The 23,968-nt window shown below is 52.7% G+C and overlaps 1 protein-coding gene across 1 annotated transcript; it reads right to left on the bottom strand.

Moving 5' to 3' along the window:
- Positions 1–755: 755 nt before the first annotated feature.
- LOC102113087 (uncharacterized) lies at positions 756–21,232 on the bottom strand. Its single transcript, XM_014261229.2, is given in 11 exon segments — positions 756–2,593; positions 2,596–4,331; positions 4,708–4,849; positions 5,139–5,248; positions 5,557–5,747; positions 5,884–6,026; positions 6,135–6,234; positions 6,484–6,573; positions 9,091–9,206; positions 17,959–18,146; positions 21,168–21,232. Coding segments are annotated over 11 exon segments (2,907 nt in total). The 5' UTR covers positions 21,209–21,232; the 3' UTR covers positions 756–2,543.
- Positions 21,233–23,968: the final 2,736 nt, after the last annotated feature.

Genomic DNA, 23,968 nt, shown 5'->3' with positions numbered 1-23,968 from the left:
AGGCTGATAAGAGGCAAATCCTACTATGCGGAGGAGTCTTTATCATGCCAATGTCCTCCCTTACTTAATGGCTCAGCTGTGAAGGCTCCGTTCCCAAGTACGGGACATTCACACATAAGCTGAAGGTACTGGGCTCACTTGGAGCAACATCTCAGAAGGTGTCAAGGGTCCCCAAGTGTCCCGTGATCCACAACATTCTCCGCTGTGAAGCTTCCCGTCCCAGGGGATGTTCCCACGTAGCCTCAACAGAATATAAACCAAATGGATGTGGTGTTTGTCGGACTCTTTCCCTTCACCACTCGACGGGTGTAGTCTGCAGTCACCACCTCAGCAGCACACTGAGACACCAGCAGAACATCACGGAAATCTACAAAGTAATGGTATTTTTCTCTGCGCAGTCTGTTTCTCTGTCACTTTCTCTTCACCCTCTTCCTCTTTTCCCTCTTCTCCCTCACGTTTACCATTAAATAAAAATCCATACTACTGGCATTGGCATATGGTGTCGTTTACACCTTGTTTCGAGCAGAGGCATCTCTGTAATAATTTTTAATAGTCGGATATTAACAACCACGCGTGTCAGTGCCGAGTGTAACCCTGCCTGTGAGCCCCACAATGCCACAGGGCAGTTTGGGGGTGCTACTGTCGCTGCAGCGAGTGCCTGCAGTAGCTGGGACAGCGACAACACGAGTGTCACACGCCCAGCGCCCAGACCAGGCTTTTCCCAGCACTTGCTCAGTCAAGGAGGAAATGGAGAGACATGGTTTCGGGTCGAAACAAACATCGGCACCACACAAAGCGAATCGCCTTTTTTTAATACATAGCCAAACACAGGGGTGAGGCTCCGCGACAGCTCTTTTCTCCTCAGCACCTTCTGGCTGCCACCAGCAACACAAAGAAATCACGGAGCGGAAAATGAGACGCTGGCACCAGAACAGACTTTATCTGCACAGCCACGAGGGACAGAGAGATCAGACACCAGTGACAGAGCACAGGGGGGTCTGGCAGGGCCCCAAGCAGCAGCGCCCCCACCCCAAGGCCCATCTCTTGCAGGAGTGGGAGGCCCTGGTATGCCCCAGCACTTTCCCACAGGTGCCAGAACAGCAGAGGCTGGTGAGCAGAGTCCATTCTGCTGCTTTTTGGATCCAGATCACAGCCAGTCAACTCCTTGCCCCATCCTAGGTGCTCCTCGAAGCCACCTCAGTGGTCCAGCACATTTCAGCATTGCTGTGCTGCCAGGCTGCAGACAGGAGCTTGCTCTTTCCCAGGCTCCGTCAGCTGAGGCAAAGCTGGGCGTGAAGGAAGAGACCCATGGAGATGAGGCCACTCCACACCAGGACATGTGGGCTTGCTGCTGGTCCTGTGCTAATTAAATTGCTGATTTAATTTGCTTGCTAAATGCTTAACACTGGTGTACAGGCAGATGTGATACTCAAGGTGATGGGTGCATGAGGGGAAGGTGTGAATGTCCCTAAGCACTCTGATCTCTCTGGCCCAATGCTGCAAGCCAGTGTGGTCTCAAATTATTCTCTCCCTCCCCAGTCATTGCTTTTTTTGTGAGTTTCCCTGATGGATCTGCAAGACTTTGCTCAGTGGTGGGGAAAAAACAATTCATTCACATCTGAGGTTACATATGTAGAAAAGGAAGAGAATTCAACCAAGTGGTTGTGCTGGGCTGCAGGTTTGAGGGGCACCAAGTGGGTCTGACAGGGAGAGGAGTGGTTATTGCATCCCTCCCTGCCTTTCCTTCTCACTGCTTTGGCAGAACCACAGGGGAACCCTCGCTGTTCCTCAGTCCCATGGCACTGTGGAGCAGAGGAGAGGAAGGCCAGTGACAAACCCAAGGGGAGCTTGGCTGGACCTTCCCCACCCTGCATCCCAGAAAGTTCACAAAGGCCTGGTACCTGTCTCTCCCAAATTCCCCTGGAAAGCTGCTGGAGAGACCAAACCCCCGAGGTGCCTCCACTCCCACCGAGACCCTTCAATGCTGCTGAGCTCTTTGAAGTGCTTGGTAACACCTTTCTGAAAGGATTTGGGCGGTCTCTGGAGATGGAGAATACATGAGGAAAAGAGGCTCAGGCAGGCAGAGATGATGCAGGGGACCAAACAGCAACATGACAAGGGTGGTCCAACACAGGAGATGAGGAAACCACACTGTTCTGTTGAGAAACAGCATTCGGTGCTACCTGCCTGTGAGGGACCAGTTCCATCTGGAAGAGGCTACCCCAAGTACGTGGACGTGCCAGCAAGCAATGTCCTTCCCTGGACCCCAAGAACCTGTAAGCCTCCCCAGTGGCACAGCTGCATCTCCCTGAAAGACTTCACATGGAACGAAAAGTCCAAACCACTTCATCCTAGACTGCTTGACAGCATTGGAAGACAAAATCCTGGGAAACCAGGGAGCACGACTGGCAGGTATGAGCTCACAGCTGTTGGTGGCTTTCCAAGACAGGGCTCCTGGTTCACAGTGAGCTCCAAACCAGGCTGCCCACAAAAGATGGTGTGGCTGCACCCCTGGCAGACCCTCCGTAGGAGCCAGGTGCCCTTCAGGTCCTGCAGCTCTCGCACTTCACCTTGAGCTGGATCTCACAGGCATGGGGGGCTGCCCAGCTGAGAAGGGAACTGAGGGGCAGCCAGGGCCCTGCCCAGCACACAGGGGTGCTCCTGCAACCTTCACAGGGAGAGCTGCTGAGGACCTCGAAACTGAGCCCGGTGAGGAGCAGGGTGCTCCAGGGTGGTTCTCAGTGGGACGAGGCAAAGCACCCAGCTGCTGGGGAAAGGACACTTTAGCAGCATCCCTCAGGAAGCTGCTCTTGTGCCTAAAAAGGCTGTTTCCATACTGGCACTCAGGCAGCACAACGCAGTCCATCTGGTGGGCACTGGGATCTGTGCTGGGGCCCAGCAGGAGCCTGCTGGGGTGCACTGGACCTTCCCCGTGGCTCCTCTGAGAAGCTGCCCCAGCCTGCGGGAGCCACAGCTGCGAGAACCACTTGTCCTCTTGGAGCACTGCCTGCTCCCCTTCCCAGGAAAAGCTGGGCTCTACATGGGCTGCCAGGGGCTGTTTGGGGAAGCTGCCATGCCCTGGCAACTGCCTGACTCCTAAGGGTGCAGGGAGAGCAGCCTCCGCATCACAGAGCTTCCCATCCCTGCGGAACAGGGACTCCTTCGAGCCCTGGGCAGAGCAAGGAACAGACTGGGACAGGGGTGGCAACCACAGCCCAGCCCCCAAGGGGCTCTCAGGGCTGCCAGCTGGCAGAGTTTGGGATTCCACGTGTGCTCCTGCAGCTTCCAGCTGTTTTGGAGCTCTGGCCAGCCAAGCCTCCCATGGGCAACTGGCTGGGTTTGCCTGGAGGGGGACATTTTGCCACAGAGTCACCAACTTGTTTGAGTGCAGTGGGGGTGGGCAGCTTGAGCCCACCAGCTGGCACACAGGCTGGCTCTGAGCAGTAGGAACAGTGCCACCAACAGCAGCAGAGGGGGTAGCTTCTGCCTGAAATGCTTGGCTTGCCAGCTGAAGTGCTGCAGAGGATTTGCTGCCAGAGACAGGGATGCCCAGCACCGTCCCTGCCACCGGCCTGGCTGGGTTAAATGGGCCCTGCTGCTCTGGCTGGGCAGAGCTGCCCTCAGAGGTAACAGAGGCTACAGAGCCCACAGCCCCATGGCCTCCCTGTGTGCCCGCTGCCCGGGGCTGTGCTGGGGCTGGCAACACCGAACCAGCTGCCCAGCAGCGCTGGAAGTGAGCCACAGCACTGTTTTCCTCATGCCAGGATGGGAAGTCCAGGTTCTTCCCAGCAGCCTCCCTGAGGAGCATCTGCTCCACACAGGATGTCACCTTGGTGCCCGGCCTCTGGAGCCCCTGAGCTGGCAGCTCCTCCTCTGCCTCCAGGCTGAGCAGAGCCTCCTCCCACTGCTGCAGCTCTGTGCTGTCCACGCCAAGGCTCTGGCAGATGTTTACATCCACCTCACTCTTCTCAAAGAGGGTTTCGATGACCACCAGGAGGGAGTTGCTGTCCTCCTTGGCACTGCTGATGTCCTCATTCTGGCTCAGCCCATCAGGCTCAGGGATGAAGCCTGGCAGGGAGAACTGAGGCACGTTATCAGCATTGGAATTGTATATGGATGCATCCTGCTTCAACATGGCCCCAAGGAGAGAGCTGGGGTCTACCAAGTGCTGCTCTGAGTTGGAGCTTGCTTGCACCTGCAACTCTGCCTTGGTTTGGAACGAGTCCAAGAACCCAGGAAGGTCATTCCCATACAAGACTGCTTCCCCCGTGGCAAAGCTGAAAGGCAGCTGCACGTTTCTCTTCCGGAGATGTTCCTCCCCTTCTTCATTCCTTTGGTGCAGAGAGAAAAGGGGATGGAAGCAGCATGAGCAGTTCCTCCAGGCCAGGCAAACCCACCCTTCTGACAGCAAGGGGGGAACTCACAGCCCTGCCCCTGGCTTTTCTAGAGGAAAAGGGGACTGGATTGGGCCAGCTACAAGAAGGCTCTGGGGAGCCCACGGGGAGATCTGCATGGCTCAGGAAAGGGCTGCTGCTCCCAGGCAGCATGTCCACAACCACCTCCTCAGAGCCGCTTCAATCACACTGCAGGAGGACAAACGCTGCAAAGCTCCAACCCCACCGATCCTTTCCTCCGCCCTCACGGCCTCTGCATGCCTCGGGCAGCCCCCCACGCCCAGAGCAGCTAAAGGGGGCCAGCAATACTCACGACAGGGCTCGCTGGCGGGCGATGATGCAGTCAGGCCTGTCCCCTTTGTACACCAGCCGCGCGTTGGCCTGCACCCACAGCCAGCTGCCCCTCTTGGTCAGCAGCCGGAACACCGTCAGCCCGCTCTCCCCCGTCTTCATCACTGAGGCAGGGACACAAGAGAAGTGCCAGCGACAGAGCTCCCCCGCAGAGCCAGACAAATGACATGTGCAAGATGCCATGGGGTTGAGCATCACCTTGTGGCCGTGCTATGGGGGCAGGAGACGCAGGATGCTGTCTCTCCGCCAGCTCCCTGAGCTCATCCAGGAGGAAGAGCCTTTATCGCAGCTACTCCAGCCCCGGGACAGACAGCACCAAGGAGCAATAGTACAGCAAGGCCAGAGCCTTGAGGGAGCTCACAAACACCCCCCCAACAGCCCCCCAGCACTTACTTCTCACGTGGTGCTCTGCGCAGTGCATCATGTCAGCCGCATGCACAAACTGGTACCCGGAACCCCTCCTGCACAGCTCCACCTCCGTGTATCCCAGAACAACCTTGCCCCTGGAAACAGCACAGGAATGCAGTGACACCAGGGGTGCAGTCCCTATAGCTGCACCCCACAGGCCGGACTCCCACTTTGGGTGCTGCAGTGCCCTGCCCTGGGCTGAGCTGCATCCCCTGTTTCACAAACCATGGCAGACAAGTGCCAGTGCCCTGTTAACCTGCTCCCTGTGTTACTGGGGGCCTGCAGCAGAGGGACAAAAGCATCAGGCCATGGGAGCTGGGACAGGTGTTCCTTGTCCCCACCAGGTCTAGTTTTCTGTCCAGAACCAGGGATTTTGTCATGGGGAAAGTGAGAGATGCCTTACCGGGAATCACAGGCCATGGGAGTGAAGTCCAGCTTGTGCTTTGTCTGAAAGATCAGCGTCTTGGTCCGGAGCTCCAGAATGGAGAGAGGCTGGAGGAGTGTGGCGATGGCAAAGAGAGCAACTGGGGACTTGTCTGCTGCTGACTTTTGCTGCCCAAGAAGGAACTTCAGGCGCCCATGCAAATTCAAGGCCTTACAGGGATTAGAAAACGTGGGTGTGAAGCAAACAAGGTGGGAACTGGCTGTGCTCTCATCCCTGTGGGACACAAGTGGCTCTGGGGGAACACCTTGTGGGCACAGGGGGAGCAGAGGGGTGTCCCAGCATTACCAGGAATCCTGAGGAGTTATCCAGCAGGCAGCGAAAGCGGCAGGTGAAGTTCCTCTCCACAAAGGATTGCTTCTCAGCATGGAGGTGCTGGGGGCGGGATGTGATACTGCATCCAGCCAGCAGCGGCTGCTCAGAGGGAAAGGCTGGAAAAGCAAAGAGAAAAGGAAGCTTTCCAAGCTGTGCTGCACACCCTGAGCTCATGGCTCAGAGCTGCTCAAGTGAAACCCTGCAGGGACCACCCTGGCACTCACTGTCAGCAGCGTGCAGTGGGGTCCTGTGCAGCTGGTGATGGAAGGCGGCCCTGTCGTCCGCATGGATTAGCTCATACACACTCTGGTAGATGAGATCTGACTGGAATGACACAAGAGAATAGTGCCTGCTCCTGGACAGCTTGGCAGAGGTGTCAGGAGGAGGACACAGAAGGTTTCCCTTCCTGGGCACTAGAAGAGCAGGGATTGAGAGTAAAGAACAGGCCAACTCCAGTTCCTTCCCCTGCCACAGGAGCTGCTGCCCTTTGGGAAGCTTTGCTCCCCATCCACACCTCCTTCCCACACCAGGACTGCATGTATCTGTTTCCAGCCAGGAAAACACAGTACCCACCTGGTGGAAGCCCAGGTAGTCCTGCACAGTAGGGGAGATGTAGAAAATGTAACCGTCTCCAGTCACGGCGATGACAAATCCATTGAGTGCCTGAAAGCAAAAGTTCTGTCCAAAGTTACTCTCCCCAGCTTCAATCCAGCTGCTGAATGCTGAAATCCCCCAGGTGTTTCTTTAGCATCCAGGGACAAGAAGGGACCTTCTTCCTCCAAGGAGCCCCACAAAGAAGGACAGCACCTGGTAACCATGCAAGACTCAGTTCTGTGGAGTTTTTTGTAGCACGAAAAACGATCCAACCAAGATGGACCAACTTCTTTCTCCAAACCCCCATGGAGCCCCCTCTCACTGCAGGGCAGCACCTGCATCAGGAGGGACCAGCTGAAGAGAGGTTTCATGGAGGACCTGCAGCTGGTTTCCTTCTCTCCAGCTGGGAATAGCTACACTCTCCTGGGGCTCTGCTTTGGACACGATGATCCTTGTGGGTCCCTTCCAGCTCTGGATATTCTATGATTCTGGTGACAATTTCAGGCTGATTTCCCCCAAAAGCGAAGCACTGCATTAGATAGTAACTCATGCCCCCTACTCTTGACAGTGATATGCTTATTAGGGAATAGGAGAGAAATTAGGGAAAGAACACCTTAAATGGAAACCCAGCACACAGATCCAGCTTGCTGGGGGACCAGTCCCTTCACTTGGTGTGCTGCAGCCCCCTGAGGGACACTGAATCAGAGCTTTCTGCAAATCCGTCTGTGCTTAAAATGATCTTTGTGGGGAGGGGAAAAAAGCGACCAGAAAGCTCAGTGGAGGGATTTCTGTCACAGTAACACCTCATAAGCTCTCCAGATGCCTTCAATCACCCCAGTCTGCCAATGCTCAGGTGGCTCAACACATTGCCATCATATGGTTCGAGTCCAGAGCCCTGGGGAGCGGCTAAGGAGCAGCTCCATGCTGGGGCAGCCTGGAGCTCCCTCCTGGTATCCAGCTGCTCCTCCATGACCGTCACACTCACACACAGCTGGTGCCATGGGGGACCCTGTGTGGTCCAGGATTCACTGCCAAAAGTCACACTGAGCTTCCAGGAGTTATTGCCTCGCCAAAATCTCACATGGAGGCTCCTGCTGGGGATCTGCTCACACTGCCTGATGCCTGGAGGGCTCTGCAGGAGCAGGGCTGAAGTGACTAAAGTCAGGTTCAAGGAGAGCCAAGCATCCATCTGCTGGTCTTTGGAGAGCTGGGAGAAGAGAACTGAAGCCCCAATAAACTAATAACCCAATAACCTAAGACCATGGAGAAAGCTTCTAAAACTGAGTGGAGAAACTGAGAATATGAATGTGTATGATAGAGGGAATTATATTAAGTCACTGGGTGAGAAAGTTAGAGTTTGGACTTTTAGCTATATTAGTAAATTAAGTACAAGATGGAGGATTTAGGGGAGTGTTTCCTTATTCTTTTCTCTACAAGAGAGCTGGAGAGGGCATGGAGGGACAGGACAGGGGGGGCTTCCCACTGCCAGATGGCAGTGAGAGATGGGGTATTGGGAAGAAATCCTTCCCTGGGAGGATGGGGAGGCCCTGGCACAGGGTGCCCAGAAAAGCTGTGGCTGCCCCTGGATCCCTGGAAGTGTCCAAGGCCAGGCTGGACAGGGCTTGGAGCAGCTTGGGACAGTGGAAGGTGTACCTGCCTTTGGCAGCTCATCACAAGATGAGCTTTAAGGTCCCTTCCTACCCAAACCATTCTGGGATTCTGTGAGAACCCAGGCACAGGAGAAGCCAAGTGCACGGAATGATTGAAGGTCTGGCACAGGCTCGCCCTGCAGTCCCAGTGAACAGCATGTTCCTCAGCAGACATGCCCAGCAGTCAGCCTTTCCATGTGACCTTTCCAGGCCAGGCCCTTCTGGCTCACAGTTATAGATGGCAGCCCAAACCAGCAGCACTATGGGAGGCTGACTGACCAGCTCCTTGTGCTCCCAGCTTCACTGTCACCTGTTTCATGCCACACACCTGGCCTTTCTACAAAGCAAAGCTCTCATTTCCCACTGGTTTTGTCCAATACCATTTTTCCAACAGCCAACTCCTTTTCTCCCCCACAACCTACAAACTGAACCTGGGCTTTTCCCATCCAATCCCATCCCAGACAGGCTGTGAACTCATCCCTACGGAGCTCACACAATGCCCCAGGCAGGGCAAGGAGTTCCTGGGGGATGTTTTGTGCCACAGCTCTCAACATTCCCCTCTTAGCCTTTGCTAAAGATAATGAACCAAGCCAGCACCTTGGGAACTACTCAGGGATCAATCCTTATGCCACCATATGACATCCCTGAACCTCTTGGTTGGGACGCAGCTTGTGTCTGTGAGATGTAAGGGGCAGCAAATTGCACTGGGATGAGAGGGAGTGGTGTGAATGGGATCTGGACTGGTCCCAGCCAGGTCACACAGTGAGTGTCACAGGTCAGCAGTGTCAGTGGTGTCTGTCCCCAGGAACTCAGTGCCTGCAGGAATCACAGTGAAGCAGCTCTGGGCAAGGCAGGGTCTCCTCTTGCTCCACAGAAGGGACCACAAGCTGCAGAGCTGCTTGGGGAGACCCCAAATGACCAAGCTACATCACCATACCTGGAGCAGCAGCTCCCCCTCAGGAAACAGCTCCCTTTCACCCTGTGGCTCTGTCCTTCTGTCCCCTCCTGGGGCTCTGGGCTGATCCATGCAGTTGCTGACCTTTGGAGATGTAGCTGCAAGTGAGAAGGCAAGAAATCAGTGTGGAAGACAGGAGGAACTGGCACAGAGCCCACTTGCCCGAGGCTTCCTCCAAGAGATTCTTTCCCTTTCTTGATCCCCTTTCTGGGAAACCTCGCTCTTGCCAGAGTGGGAGGCAGAGAAGCAAAGGACAGAGTGGGGTTGAGTGCTCCTGGGCTGCCAAGGCTGGGGAACACCACCTGCTGGAGTCAGAGGCACAAAAAATATCCCTTTATCTGTGCTGACAGGCTCAGACACTCGAAAGAACACCGAGTTTAACCTAAGACCATAGAGAAAGCTTCTAAACTAAGAGAAACTAAGAAAACTAAGTGGAGAAACTGAGAATATGAATGTGTAAGTTAGATAGAATTATATTAAGTCACTGGGTGAGAAAGAGTTTGGAGTTTTAGCTATTTTAGTAAATGAAGTACAAGATGGAGGATTTAGGGGAGTGGCTCTTTCTCCTTTGTCTTGGGTTCTTGGGTAATATTAGGTGACTGGATGGAAGAATCCACTTTGCAGGACACAGGTGTTTGGCTATTGGGTTATAAATAAAAATAAGTTACTTGGCATTTCATTATTGGGTGAATTGACACTTAAGAGACCTTGGAGAGATACCTCATCCCTCCTTTTTGTAGCTTGTTAGCCTAGTGTACATAGCTCCTCACTGTCTGTAAAGATGTAATATAGATAAGGAAGAATAAACAACTGAGCCCAAACATGAAAACAGTCTCTCTCTCATTAATCTTGGTCCAGAGGAAAAGAACTGAGTTATCAGTGTCGCACCCTGACAACCACCCAACACAGCCAGGAGGCTTCTGGTTAGAGCCTGGCAGAGCTGGAGTTGGCTTCCAGCCAACCCACTGGGCTGCTCTGTCTGTGCTGCTGCCCTTCAGGGTTGGAGAAAGACACAGGCAAAGCTTCCCAAAGCACCTGAGATGCCATCAAAGCACCCATACTTGTTTTCTCCCTTCCACCTTTGGCTGCTTGGAAGCAGACCAGGAGCTGGTGGCTGTGGCACTCCCAGTGACACCTGAGTGACTCCTCTTGGCTCCCAGGACCTGCTGCCGTGAGCTCCCCAAGCTGATTCAGGAGCTGCCTCATGCCTCAGCACTGCATGCCTTGAAGGCAACATCCCAGGGTGCAGCCAGCACGAAACCTCCTGCTGACCCACTCACGGGACCTCGAGCTCCGTGGGACTCGCACAGAACCACTTGTTCAGGGAACAGGAATGAGGACAGAAGCTCCAAGGGATATCCCCAGCATGGTCCTTTATCTGCTGATTATCACTGAAAAAACTCAATCCAAGCTCAGCTGCCAGCAAAAGGATGATTTTTCAAGGCATGTTTTTGTGCCAGCTCAACAAAAACAAAATCACAGAAAAGCTCAAAGCAGCTGCCATGTGGGAGCCACCCCACCTCTGCCACCATCTCCAGCTCCTGCAGCTCCCAGAGGTCCAACAGAGCTCACATGTGCTGTGTAATTCACATCCCAGAGAGCACTGCCTGCCCCATCTCAGCCCTGCGTGTCAGATAGTGCTGGATCCAAAGGGGAAAGATCCTCTGAATGCTGAGAATGAGGAAGAACCTCAAACCATCCTACGTCTGACCATACATTTAATTTGCTCCATGGCATAAGCTCTCACTTCACTACTGAAATGATTTAAAGGTTTGTTTGGTTTCTTCCCTGGTAACACCAAGTTCAAAGCCAAAACAATTTGGACTCTAAAGAAGTTTCATGTGCAAGTGCTGATCTGCTCTGCAGCAAACCACCAACATGCAAAAGCATTTTCCCTGATGGATTGGCATGTTTGAATTCAAAACAAATTTGGAGTCAAAACGTCCCTGGGATCTATTTATGTCTGGAGCCTGAATGCCAACAAGCACCCATCCACAGAGGTCAGCAGCCAGGGCATGGATAGAGTAGGGTAGGGTTATTAGCTGCAGGTCTTGCATAAAGTGACACAAATAGCAGTGGAGAGGGTGCTCTGGAGCAGGGTCAGTCTCCATCTCCACAGAGCTGGGATAAGTCTTCCAACCCTAAACCTTCAGCACTCCTTGGACATCCTCAGGCAGCATCTGTACCTTCCCCATCAGCCACAGCTTCTGCTCTTTCCCATCCTGTGCTCTCAGACCAGCCTGCTCAGGGGATGTGAGACCTCTGGGGAAGGTTGGGAAGGATGAGATTCAACAGGGAAACACCAAGCAAAAAGCCTCTTCACGTGACTGGCATGTGACTCCGATGGAAAAGCATCCCATCTGGACCACATGGCTTCAATTCACACTTCATGGAGCATAATAGTTTCAAAATGAAACATAAATTCTCATTTAAAATTTGATTTCTTTTGAAGGCCTGGCTCCTCTCTAAAGTATTGAAATGAAGCAGGCTGGCAGGGGTTTTCAAAAAGAAACAAGTTCTTCCAAAACAAAGCTCCAAAAGGGCACAGAACTTCTTGAGAGCATGCACATCTTGACAGCCCTCTCCCAGTGTCCACCAGCAGCATCTGCAGGGAAAGCTGAGGAGAGCTGCTGTGGCTTTCAGCATCCAGCAGGAAATACCCATCTTGTGCTTTCCAGCTTCACCTCTCCCACTGATCTTAGCAATTAAGCTCCCACCAAAGGTGCTTACTTTCCCTTCTCTCAAACACAGAGCAGTCCATTCCTGCACAGCTAAGCTCAAAAATCCTCCAGAATCTGTCACCCATGTGACACACTTGACCTGGGGAGAAGGTCTGGAGCATGGAGAGAGAGGAGGAAACTCAAAGAGGTGCTGTCCAAAGTCCTGGTGGTGTGGAGCAGCTGGTGCTCACATCCAGCCCAGTCCTCAGCATCCACAGCCAGGTGCCATGGTGTTCCTGTGGCTCTCCTCCTCCAAACAGGTCTCTGAACTCATCCTCACTCAAACTGCCAAGAACCATCAGGATTAGGAGCAATCCCCAGAGAAACCCAAGCACTTCCATGCCCATGCAACCACCAGGGATAAAGAGGCTATTCCCAGTCACTTTTTGACTTGGAAAGGAAAACCCAACATTTTAATCCTACCCCAGGCTATTTACAACATGGGGAACCTCATGGGAGGGAGGGATCACTCCTGAAAATGTGCTTGAGACAAAATGGGGAGATGCCACCCTCTGGAATCCCACCTGGAGCCATGGATCCCTCAGCCTGCTGAAGCCAGGTCTCCAAGGGGCTAAGATGGACTGGAAACACTGGCTGGCAGGAGGAAAAGGGCCCCACTGGCTGCCAGGCAGGACAAAGCAGGTGAGGACCTGTATTAAAAGCTGGCTAATTCATCCCATTTAACTCTAATGGAGCAGTTGAGAGTCCCACACAGAGCAGCTGAGACCACAAATTAATGGGATTAAAGGAAACGGGTCCAATGTGTATCCAAGCTGTAATATACCCACACCAGAAGTAACTGGGTAAAAGGACGGTGCACTTTTGCTGTTTGTGCCCAGTTTTTCCAACCTCCTGCAGTGCATATTGGACAATTAATGGGAATTAACATGTGGATGTGGTGCTTAGGGACATGGGTTAGTGGTGGGCTTGGCAGTGCTGGGTTAATGGTTGGACCTGATGATCGTAGAGGTCTTTTCCAAGCTTAATGATTCCATAATTCCGTGAAAAGAAGACCATGGCAAAAGCCATCTGCAGTTACCAGGGAAGTCCCAGGCATTTGCTGGAGCAGTGTGATGATCACTCACATTTTCAAAGTGCTAAGACAGAGGCTGTAATTTTTATGACAGGAGGGGGAAATCCAGCTCTGTCCTGAACCCCAAGACCAGCCAGAAGATGCCAGACCACATATTGGGGGTTAGATGTCCTTCCTTTAGTTCTGGCTCACCTGTGGAATTTTTACCTATTATTTGTGGGGAAAACCTGACTGCTGGTACTTGGTGGGTGCTTGAGAAACCAGAGTTCAGCAGGGCCCAGGGGGGAAGGGGGCAGGAAAAGGGGAGGGCGGGGGCAGTTTTGGCAGGTTTCTTTGGCTTGAGAGAAGGATATTTTGCTGTGGGCTGTTGTGGGACAGAGAAGGGAATTCACCATCACCCAGACAGAGCTGCTGCTTCTTCTTCCCTCTTTGTTGGTGGCCTCGCACCCCCTGTCCTGCCGGGACGTGTGGCAGTGCCAGGCACCGCCGCGGAGCTGCTGATCCACCTCAGCCACCGGCCCAGGATCTCTGCTCATCCCTGCTGATCCACCTCAGCCACCGGCCCAGGATCTCAGCTCATCCCTGCTGTTCCACCTCAGCCACCGGCCCAGGATCTCTGCTCATCCCTGCTGATCCACCTCAGCCACCAGCCCAGGATCTCAGCTCATCCCTGCTGATCCACCTCAGCCACCAGCCCAGGATCTCAGCTCATCCCTGCTGATCCAGCCGACTGTTCCTCAGAGCCCTGCAGGAGCACCAGGACTGCCCGCCCGAGGGGTTTGTGAAACAAAGCCTCTCCTCCATCCCTTCCCGTCTCAGCCGAGAAAGCTGTCACAGGGCCCCTGGTTCTGTTTTGTTGTTAATGCTGTAACTGTTGTTGTTTGCTTACCTGGTTATACATATTAGAAAAGAACTGTTATTCCTATCCCCAGATCTCTGCCTGAGAGTCCCTTGATTTCAAAATTCTAATAATTCAGAGGGAAAGGGTCTACATTTTCAGTCCAAGGGAGGCTCCTGCCCTCCCTAGCAGACACCTGTCTTCCAAAACCGAGACACCGGATCAGCAGTTTCCAGCATCAATGAATCAGGATGTACCCCACACATCCCTATGGGCTGGCTTTCTTGCCTCTGCAAGGAGGCTCCTAAGCCCTGCGATGGAGGAAAAACTTCCAGCAGGAGAAAGAAGGAAAAAGGAGCAAAGTCATCTAATCTCTTCATTTTTTTGCCCAACACATTCCTAAAGAAAAACATGGCAATGCAGCCATGGAGGCTAAAACACACCCCTTGCCTCTGGCAGGGATTTGGCACTGAAAATAAAAAGTTATTGGTAACAACCCCAGAGCCAGTGCTGCCCTCACAGACTGGGTTACACTGAGGGGAGTTGACAAGCTTCATCCATAGCAAACACTTCTCTTTGAACAGGCTCCAGAGGTGCCTGGCATCCAAAAACCAGGAGCTCCCAGCTCTTCCAGCAACACCAAGCCACACACAACTGTTTTCCTCTTGGATCCAATCCCAAACCCAGTCAAATCAGCATCAACCTCTGCCTCAGCTGTTTAACAAAGGCACGGTGCCATGCAGAGCAGGCTTGTGCCATCCAAGTGAAACAGACAAATGCCAAACCTACAGATTATGAACTACTAGGAAAAGTCATTTTGTGTTTTCTGAGGAGCACTGAAATGCCCTGGGGAGTGCTGGCATCCCCAAGACCACACCAGCCTCTCAAACCTGCTGCTGCAAATCTCCATCCCACACATCCCTGCAGGATCTCGCCCAGGGACAGATTTGAGTTTGACTCCTTTCATTGTTTCAGTTCCTTTAGGCCCAGACCCCTGTAGCTCTGGCCCATGGTAGCAACAAACAGCAAGGAGATGAATAAAAAAGCTAATTTAGTGTTGGCTACAGTGAGATTACCCAGGGAGACCTGCTGCCAGCTGCCTTGCAGCAGAGAACTGGGGAGGGAACCACTGAAACCAGCAGCAGAGGTGGGAAAGGACCTGGTGAGACCTCCTAAGCCCAGCCCCTGCTCCAGCCAGGTCAGCTGGATGGGGAGGTAGCCCACTCTACACTGTTTGCTAGGAGCTGTTAGGTATCTCAAGCTTTGCCAGACTCCAGAGTGTGGTCTCACACCACAACAGGGTTTTCCGTGGGTTTTGAAGGAGACTGGGTTAGGTTGGATGTTGGGAAGGCTGTGAAGGTGGTGAGGTCTTGGCACAGATTACCAGAGCAGCTGTGGGTGCCCCTGGATCCCTGGAAGAGTTCCAGGCCAGACTGGATGGGGCTTGTAGCACCCTGGGATAGTGGGAGGTGTCCCTGCCCATGGCAGGGGGTGGCACTGGATGAACTTCCTTCCAAACCAAACCAGTCTGGGACTCTGTGATCCTCTCTCTTGCAGATATCCCTGCCTGGTGTCCTAGGAAGAAGGCGTGGCAGCACATTCCCTAATCAGTCTCTCCACCCCAGCGAGCATTTTAAGCCACATTTTATTGCTTGCCCTTAGCAGAGCCACATATGCAGCCCCAACATCTGCTTCCTTTGTTACAGGAACAGTAGGAAACGAACCCCAGCACAGCTCTCCAGCTAGCTGGAGGTTTTCTGAGCCACTCAGCACTCAAATCCACCCAAGCTTTTGTGATATCTCCCTCTTTACACGAAGTGAGGCTCCTGTCACACCGCAGAGAGCCCAGAGCATCGTGGCAGTTGGCAACACAGACACAAGCTTTTCTCCTTGGCACTTGCTCTCAGAGACAGGGATCAGCAAAGTCACTCCAGATTTATTTGTCTGGGAGACTGTCAGACATAGGCCCAAGCAGCAACCACTGCAAATTGGTTTGCAGACAGAGCTCAGCACAAGTCTGGCAGTGAGGTTCAGCCACTGTTTACCCAAGTGACAAAACCTTTCAAGTGCCTTTAAGGCAGGCTGGGATAGCGCCAGAGCTGTCACCGCTACCCAGCATCGCTCACAGGTTGTGCCCAATGGGCAAAGCTTGGGGAGACCAAGCTCTGAGCCCCCTGATTTTGCTCAAGGAAGACAGATCCCAGGCAGCAGAGAGCTGTGCAACACCTGCAGTGTTTGCCCCAGGGCACAGAGGAGTTACAGGTGTGCACACCACGAATCAGCCCATGGAGGTGCAGAGGGAGCTCTGAGAGCTTCCTTCTCTAGGCCTGAAGCTTGGCATTTCCAGCAAACTACTAATTAGCCTGGTTTCTCATTAAAGCACAGAGAAGAACATTTAAAAGCAAAGCAGATTCCAAGGATGATGAAGTGAGTCACTACCCTGCAATGAAAGCCAGGATCCCACACAGATGACAAGTCCCTTTCCTCGTATCCACTGTGGAAGCAGTGATACCAGCACCCACACTCACTGTGGTTGTCCTCTGCTCTGTCCCACCCCAAACCCTGATGCCTGGCTTCCTACACCCCATTAAACAGGTCTGCTCCCAAGCCAGAGGCACACAGTACCCACACCTCAGAAATGCCAGAGAAGATGGAGAAGCCTGGATGCCTCTTTTCAGGTTTCTCCTGGTGTTAGAAGCCAGACAAGCTGCTGACAGTGCTGGGAAGCTCCACTCTAGGGCTGGAGAGACAGCACAAGGAGAAAAGGTGCCTCAGGGCACCACCCTGAGCCCACTGTGCAATTGGTCTCTCAATTGCCTGGAGATAAGGCAATTATCTCTCTCTCAAAACATCCATCTCCCTCCTGCCTGGAGACAAGGCCGGGCTTGGGCTGCGGATGGGGAGTGGGTAGGGATGCTCACCAGGTGATGCCACACTCTCCTGCAGCAGGAGAGGAGCCTGCACGAAGCACAGGACAACAAACCTGAGGCAGAAAGCAGAGCACAAGGGGTACCACCGTGTCCCCCCAAAATGCCCAGCAGGACACACCAGCAGCAGGCACGGGTCATCGGGCACACCCGAGAGCCAGGCTGACTCTGCTGAATCTGGGACGATCTGAAGTCAAACAAGATGAACCTCAGGGCAGAGCAAGGGGAAGGAGCTGGAAATCACAGGCAAGCAGACAGATGGGAATAATTGGCCTGGAAGAACTGGGCTCCACAACCCCTGCAATGGCAAATGCTTTCCCAGAGCAGCTCTCATGCTGGGAAGCACACTCTGAGCACATCCAGAGGGAACCAGCTCCTGCTCAGAGGCACAGGTCCCATCTGGAGAGTCTGGCACAGGAGTCTGCTCCTGGAGCCCAGCATCCCAGCTGGAGAGGGCCCTGGGAGAGCCCAGGGGAGTGGGCATGAGGAAAAAGCCAAGGGAGCCAAGTTTATCCAGTCTGCAGCAGGGAGAAGACAATAAGAGCCTCTAAATAGAAAAAGCTGCTGCTGCCTTCCTGCCCCAGTGCTCTGCCTTCCCCAGTGCCCATCACCCATTCCATCAGGCCCAAGTCACTGGAGAGGGAACATGTCCCTATCCACACATGCTGGGGACTCCTGGGAATGTGGTGACTCCCCCCCGCCAGGCTCCATATATAACCATATATAATGTTATAATTTATTAAATGTACAGTAACTGTAATAATAATAACGAAGGGTTGAAGAAGACTAGGGAGGGAGGAAGAAGGAACTATATATAAGGAACTATATATGTATAAAAATAAGAATACCAAATATAGAATAAATAAGGAAATACAGAATATGAAATACAATAAAAGGGAACATGTAATATATTATATTATGAACATTCAATAATTTAACTAATTTAATTTTGAGTTGCCATTCCAGTTAGATGAGGGCAATGTTGCTGTTCAATGGTACACAAGAGGTGGGTGTTTTACCCACCTCTGTCTCTTCTCCACACGGTGGTGGGAATGTGACACAGGAGAGGTTCTGGACATAAAGGATGGCTGCTAATGAGATGGACAAACTTTGCAGGAGGTCTCAGCTGCTGGCAATGCCTCCAAGCTGCTCCCTCTATCCATGGTGACATTTTCCTGCCAGTATGGACATCCAAGGCCCTGCTCCCACAACTCACCATCATGCACCCTTCAGGAATCACAACTTCCCATCCCAAAGTTTGGGGTGGGACATGAGCTGTGCAGTGGGGATTGATCCCAGGGGCTTTTCCCCACTCCCAGCAGGGACACTCACCCATCAGGTAGCTCTTCACCTTCAGGTAGCCCACGGCCAGCCGGAGGACGGAGAGTTTATCCAGCCTGGAGCGCACATCCTCGGGGAAGGGCAGCAGCCCTGTCAGCTTGTTTAGCTCCTGGTTCAGCCGGTCCCGGTGCCGCTTGGAGGGGTTGGACTTCACACCCTCGGGAGGGGGTGGTTTGGGCCTGGAAGAGGCAGAGGAGAGATTAATCAAACTGGGATTGTCCAACAGGCTCTTTCCAAACCCAGCACTAGCTTTGGTGCAGCCACAAGAGTGAAAAACGGTTAAGATTTTTCCACACACACCCTGCTCCTCTTAGAAATCACAGAATCACGGACTGGTTTGAGTTGGAAGAGATCTTAAAGCTAATCTCATTCCACCCCCTGCCATTCCAGGGACACCTTCAACTATCCCAGGCTGCTGCAAGCCCTGTCCACCCTGGCCTTGGACACTTCCAGGGATGGGGCAGTCATGGGGCAGAATGACATGAGCTTTAAGGTCCCCTCCTACCCAAACCCTTCTGGGATTCTATGACTCAAAGAAAGGGATATCTCAAAGGGTGGTTTAGGGCACTTCACTTTGAAAAGAGCCAGTCTTTAAAAAAAAAAAAAAAAAAAAAAAAAAGTTGATGAAAAAGTTTTGGTTTCTTCCAATATTGTGATTTCTGACTTTCAGATGGGCATTTCCAAATTAAACCAGCATTTGATGCCAAACTTAGGCCCTGGGGGCAACCCTCAGCCTGCAGAAGGAACAGCGTCCAGGAGAGCAGCCTGAAGCCTACACAAGGTCCCATCTCTGTGAGCTGCAGTTATTTTAGCCAAAATCCCAGCACAGCAGTAAGAGCTCTGTTAGTAACTTTAATGAGACTTGGATGTCACCCTGTGTCCTTCATTTTTTAATGCCAATCTGAATTTCGTAGCTCAAAGACAAACCCCTCAGTCCCCCCCAAGCTCTGTATCTCACTCGGCTGCATCCCCTAAGATGCATCTCATTTGGTTTGATGTAATTTGTCTAACCACAAACTCCCTCTCTGCAGGCATCCTCACTTCAAGAAGGAGCTTTGGATAACAGGATTTGCCAGTATTTACCAGCAATTTAAGCTCTCTCCTCTACAACCCCTCTCCAATCTCATCTGGCAGGGCTGCTCGCATGTGTGATGTGAGAGGAAATGAGCATTAAATGAAATGCACTGGGGTGCCTGTTGAATTTACAGCTCAGAGAGAGACTGAGAGGTCTTTTAAGGCTGAGTGGAAAATTGCAGCATTTCCCCAGGAAATCTCAAGCCTGCTGGGTTGTAAGAGCAGCATCAGGAGGGATATTCCCTCTCACAGGGAGGCTGGCACAGCCCAGCTCCAAACTAGTCCATGCAAGTGGGGTAAAACACGCTGGCACCAGGGCTCTTAGAAAGTCTAAACACTTCTGAAATCACTGTCACACACCAGGAAGGAGAAAAATGAAAATAGTTTTCCTTTGCTTAAAAAAAAAAAAAAAAAAAAGTGAAGAAAATTTCTCTCAGATTCCTCAGGTATACTTTAAAGTCTTCTGGCCACTCACCATCCAAATCCAGCCCCAAACAGCCAGGAAGAAGAGAAAATGAGACTGGAGATGATCATGGCAGTGTGTAAAACACTGAGGTGTAACAGAATCACTGGGACAGCTTGGCCAAACACTGAAAATCCTCTGGCTGAGGCACACAGGGTGACACAACCAACAGCAAGTCACCCCAAGGCCCAAGGAGGACACCCCAACACCTTTGCTCCTGCACATCCCAGCGGCAGCATGTTCCATGGCCAGCCTTAAGAGGGGGGATACCAGTGAGGAAAATACCTCATGGAAACAGTGAAGCTTGCTCTAGACATTTAAAAGCTGTTTAAATTCCCTTCCCTTTGGCCCCATGGTTATGAAGCACACCGTGCCACGGGGGTCACGGTGAAGCTGGTGGCCCCCGTGCCGAGAGAAAGCTCAGCTCCCTGCGGGGCAAAGGCTGTGATGCTGCTGGGGTTTGTTTTTCCCCAGCTGCTCTTTGAACAGTAACCCAATAGGAAGTGTATCCCCTCTGCAAGCTGGCAAGTACCAAGGGAGATTATTCCCAACAGTGGATTTTGCCTGAGCTGATCTCTTGTCTCCTAATTCTTATTAATTGTTGTGGGTTTGTGGGTTTTTTTGTTTTGTTTTTTTTTTTTTAAGTAAAAAGCCCTGAGCAAACTGCAGAGGAGCTGGAGAAGCCCCTCAGCCCATCCTCCCTGTCCCCTCCGGCCGGCCACACATCCCACTGCCACCAGCCCTGCTCCACTTGGCCTCTCCCAGCAGGATCCTGTTCCAAGATCCAACCCATCAGAGAGAAAAAGAATCTCTTCCTATTCCCATTCCCAAGGCTTACCTTGCAGAACAAGGGAATGAGGTCCCTTCTGCGCTCCAAAGAGACACTTTCTCCTGAGCCACACAAATCCAGCCCGAACCCTCAGGCTGGATTGCCAGAGGGCTGGAATCGCCACTCCAAGATGAGCAGGAGACAGGTTTGTGGCAAAACAGCCATCCTCCGTGTTCCACAACAGGACTCCCAAATGAATTCCCAAGAGAGGCTCAGGGTCACCTCATCACAGGTTTAAAGCATTGCGTCTCCCTCCCCCCTCCCGGGCTTGGACTCAGCTCATCCCCGTCCCCCCTCCACAGCCTCCCATTAATATATATCCACCTTTAGTTCCTACACACCTGGAAAAGCTGAGCTTAAACAGGCTGGGGGGACCTGGGAGTGGGGGAAGGAGCGAGGGAGGCAGGAAACACCGGGAACACACCGAGGAGGACGTTATGCAACAGCTACGGAGCAGCGTGATAATTAATAATTAAGGAGTCGAGATGTTTTGCTAATTACTAATTGCTGTATGTTCGATTTAGGCGGGCACCAAACCACAGCCCAGCCCGCAAATCACTGCTGAACAGCTCAAACTCTTCGGCGAGCTTCCTCACCGGGATGCAGGACAAGCATCTTTAGGATTCCTGTTCTCCCACCAGCGTGCCAGAGCCGACACAGCGTTAGCTCCAATGAACCCCGACTAGAACCGAGTAAGCCGAGCACGCTGCTCCCTTCTGCTCGCCCAGCGCTCGCACCACAGCGGCTCCGGGCACTTCCCCAGAAGCAGCCGGGACCCCGCTGCCCGGTCCCACGCACGGGGGTGGCCAGGGGGAGCCTCCTCACTGCACTCACCTCTTGGGCACCGGCCTCTTCCTCCTCCTGCCGGCGTACATCCCCGGGCAGCAGCCGTGCCCACCGCGGCGCCGCGCCCGGGGCGGGGCTCTGGGGCACCGGCCACGCCCTTGGGTGCCCACCACGCCCCCGGGCCACCAAACCCTAGGAAACGTCATGCACCTGGGCCACAATCCTCAGGGGACACTAAATCCTGGAAAACGCCGTGTTCGTGAGCCGCTCTTCCTAGGAGCCACTAAGTCCTGGGAAACACCACGACTATAGACCACCATCCTATGCACAGGTGACACTGAATCCTGGGAAACGTATCTGTGGGCCACCAGCCTCGGGGAACGTCGGCTTGTGGAAAACACGATGTCTGTGGGCCATTGTGCGCAGGGGACTCGGAATCCTGGCAAACACCGTGTCCGTGGGCCACCATTCCAGAGCCTGACATCCTCACCGGTGCCCCTTCAGGAAAAGCCAGCCTGCTCGCTCTCACTTTGTATTTCCCTGAGTTAATGCTGCTCAAAGCTTTTGCTCTTCCCCTAAAGCCAGCTCCTGTTCCAGCAGTGAGGCCCTGGCACAGGTTGGCCAGGGAAGCTGTGACTGCCCTGTTCCTGGAAGGGCTCAAGGCCAGGCTGGACAGGGCTTGGAGCAGCCAACGGGTCTGGTTGCAGACAGAGCTGCTGAGGAAACCCTGACCCATCCTTTGTGGATTGTTTGGTTGGGTTTTTCAAGCTGTTTGCAAATTCAAGGGATAAATCCTTGAAATGCAATTTGATTGCTTCTTGCCAGGGGGCAAAGCAGAAGCCGCTAATGGTGTCACAAATATGCCAGGTCAGCAGAGCTGATGTCACATTGATGGGAAACGTGTAAAACACTTGGTTACAACCTTCCCAGGCCCAGTAAATTAACTGAGCTTTAAATAAGGGTTAGGGTTATGCACGTGTTCCAAGCCAAAAAAGCTTGGAGATGTCGAATCTCCAATCTGAAGCAAGGTGCAGAGGGAATTGGAACAATTCCATGTGTGGAACGGGACGCATCCCAGCCGAGGATCTGTGGGCAGGCACAGAGCAGGTATCCCGTCTGTCTGTGCCTCATCCCAGCCGAGGATCTGCGGGCAGGCAGAGCAGGTATCCCGTCTGTCTGTGCCTCATCCCAGCCGAGGATCTGCGGGCAGGCACAGAGCAGGTATCCTGTCTGTCTGTGCCTCATCCCGGCCCAGGATCTGCGGGCAGGCACAGAGCAGGTATCCTGTCTGTCTGTGCCTCATCCCGGCCGAGGATCTGCGGGCAGGCACAGAGCAGGTATCCCGTCTGTCTGTGCCTCATCCCGGCCGAGGATCTGCGGGCAGGCAGAGCAGGTATCCCGTCTGTCTGTGCCTCATCCCAGCCGAGGATCTGCGGGCAGGCAGAGCAGGTATCCTGTCTGTCTGTGCCTCATCCCGGCCCAGGATCTGCGGGCAGGCAGAGCAGGTATCCCGTCTGTCTGTGCCTCATCCCGGCCGAGGATCTGCGGGCAGGCACAGAGCAGGTATCCCGTCTGTCTGTGCCTCATCCCGGCCCAGGATCTGCGGGCAGGCAGAGCAGGTATCCTGTCTGTCTGTGCCTCATCCCGGCCGCTCCCTAACCCGGCTGTTCATGGTCCTGATAACTCCTGGTCCCGCCTGTTCCCTAACCCAGCTCTCCCCTGTTATAAATGACTTTCAAATTTCCAAACAATCAAATTTAATTAATTGATGATATGCTTTAATAAATTTGATACAAAATAATAAAAAAAATGCAATTTAGTAAAAGAATACAATTTAATAAAAAAAGGTACAATTTAGTAGATATATTCAGATATATATTTCTATTTATATATGTGAATATAATTGGCCAGTGGTTACAAATGGTTAAGGCATAAGCAAAACCGACTGGGGTACAGGGCAGGGGGGTTTCTCACTCCACCTCATGTACAAAACAAAGCACTTCAAGCTAAACTTACATACTGTATGTTTATACATATTCATTAACGTTTCCCGTAAGTTTCCTCCTATTTCTGATTTTTCTGACTTTACGTCACTTTTCTTCACGGCACATGCCTCACTTGTTGTTCGGGGGTCTTCAGTCTTCTTTTGGTGATCTTTTGGCGAAGGCTTCTCCTCTTCCTCGTTGTCCTTTGGATAACCTTACAGGTTTGTGTGTGCGTACTAAGCGTTGTGTTATGTAAGTCTACTAATTAGTCTGATATTTACTAATCTTTAGGCCCAATGCCTAAGGTCGTTCTAATTTTGGTCAACCTCAAGGCTGTTTTAGTCTTGAGACACCACTTATCTTCTAAACTACGTCCTGTACCTTAATTTTGACATGTAACATCTGTAAAGGGATACATCTGCTTTATAACACTGATTCTTCATCATTTCTAATAATAACTTTAATAACAATTACAGTTTAGTTAGCACGAATCAATTCCATTTATTACACCCCTGTCCCACCTGTTCCCTATTCCCGCCCGCTCTCTAACTCCGTTCTTTATCCCTATCCCGGTGGTTCCCACTCCCCCCGCTCTCTATCCCGGTGATTCCCTGTTTCCCTTGCTCTGATTCCCGGTGATTCCCGGTTTCCCTTGCTCTGATTCCCGGTGATTCCCGGTTTCCCTTGCTCTGATTCCCGGTGATTCCCGGTTTCCCTTGCTCTCTATCGCTATCCCGGTGATTCCCGCTCTCTATCCCGGTGATTCCCGCTCTCTATCCCGGTGATTCCCGCTCCCCATCCCGCTCTCTATCCCGGTGATTCCCGCTCTCTATCCCGGTGATTCCCGCTCTCTATCCCGGTGAT

This window comes from Pseudopodoces humilis, chromosome 8, assembly GCF_049639895.1.
Source record: "Pseudopodoces humilis isolate 2021_Gansu_Grassland_sample_001 chromosome 8, ASM4963989v1, whole genome shotgun sequence".
Taxonomy (NCBI): domain Eukaryota; kingdom Metazoa; phylum Chordata; class Aves; order Passeriformes; family Paridae; genus Pseudopodoces; species Pseudopodoces humilis.
This window is presented reverse-complemented; position numbering and strand designations above follow the sequence as displayed.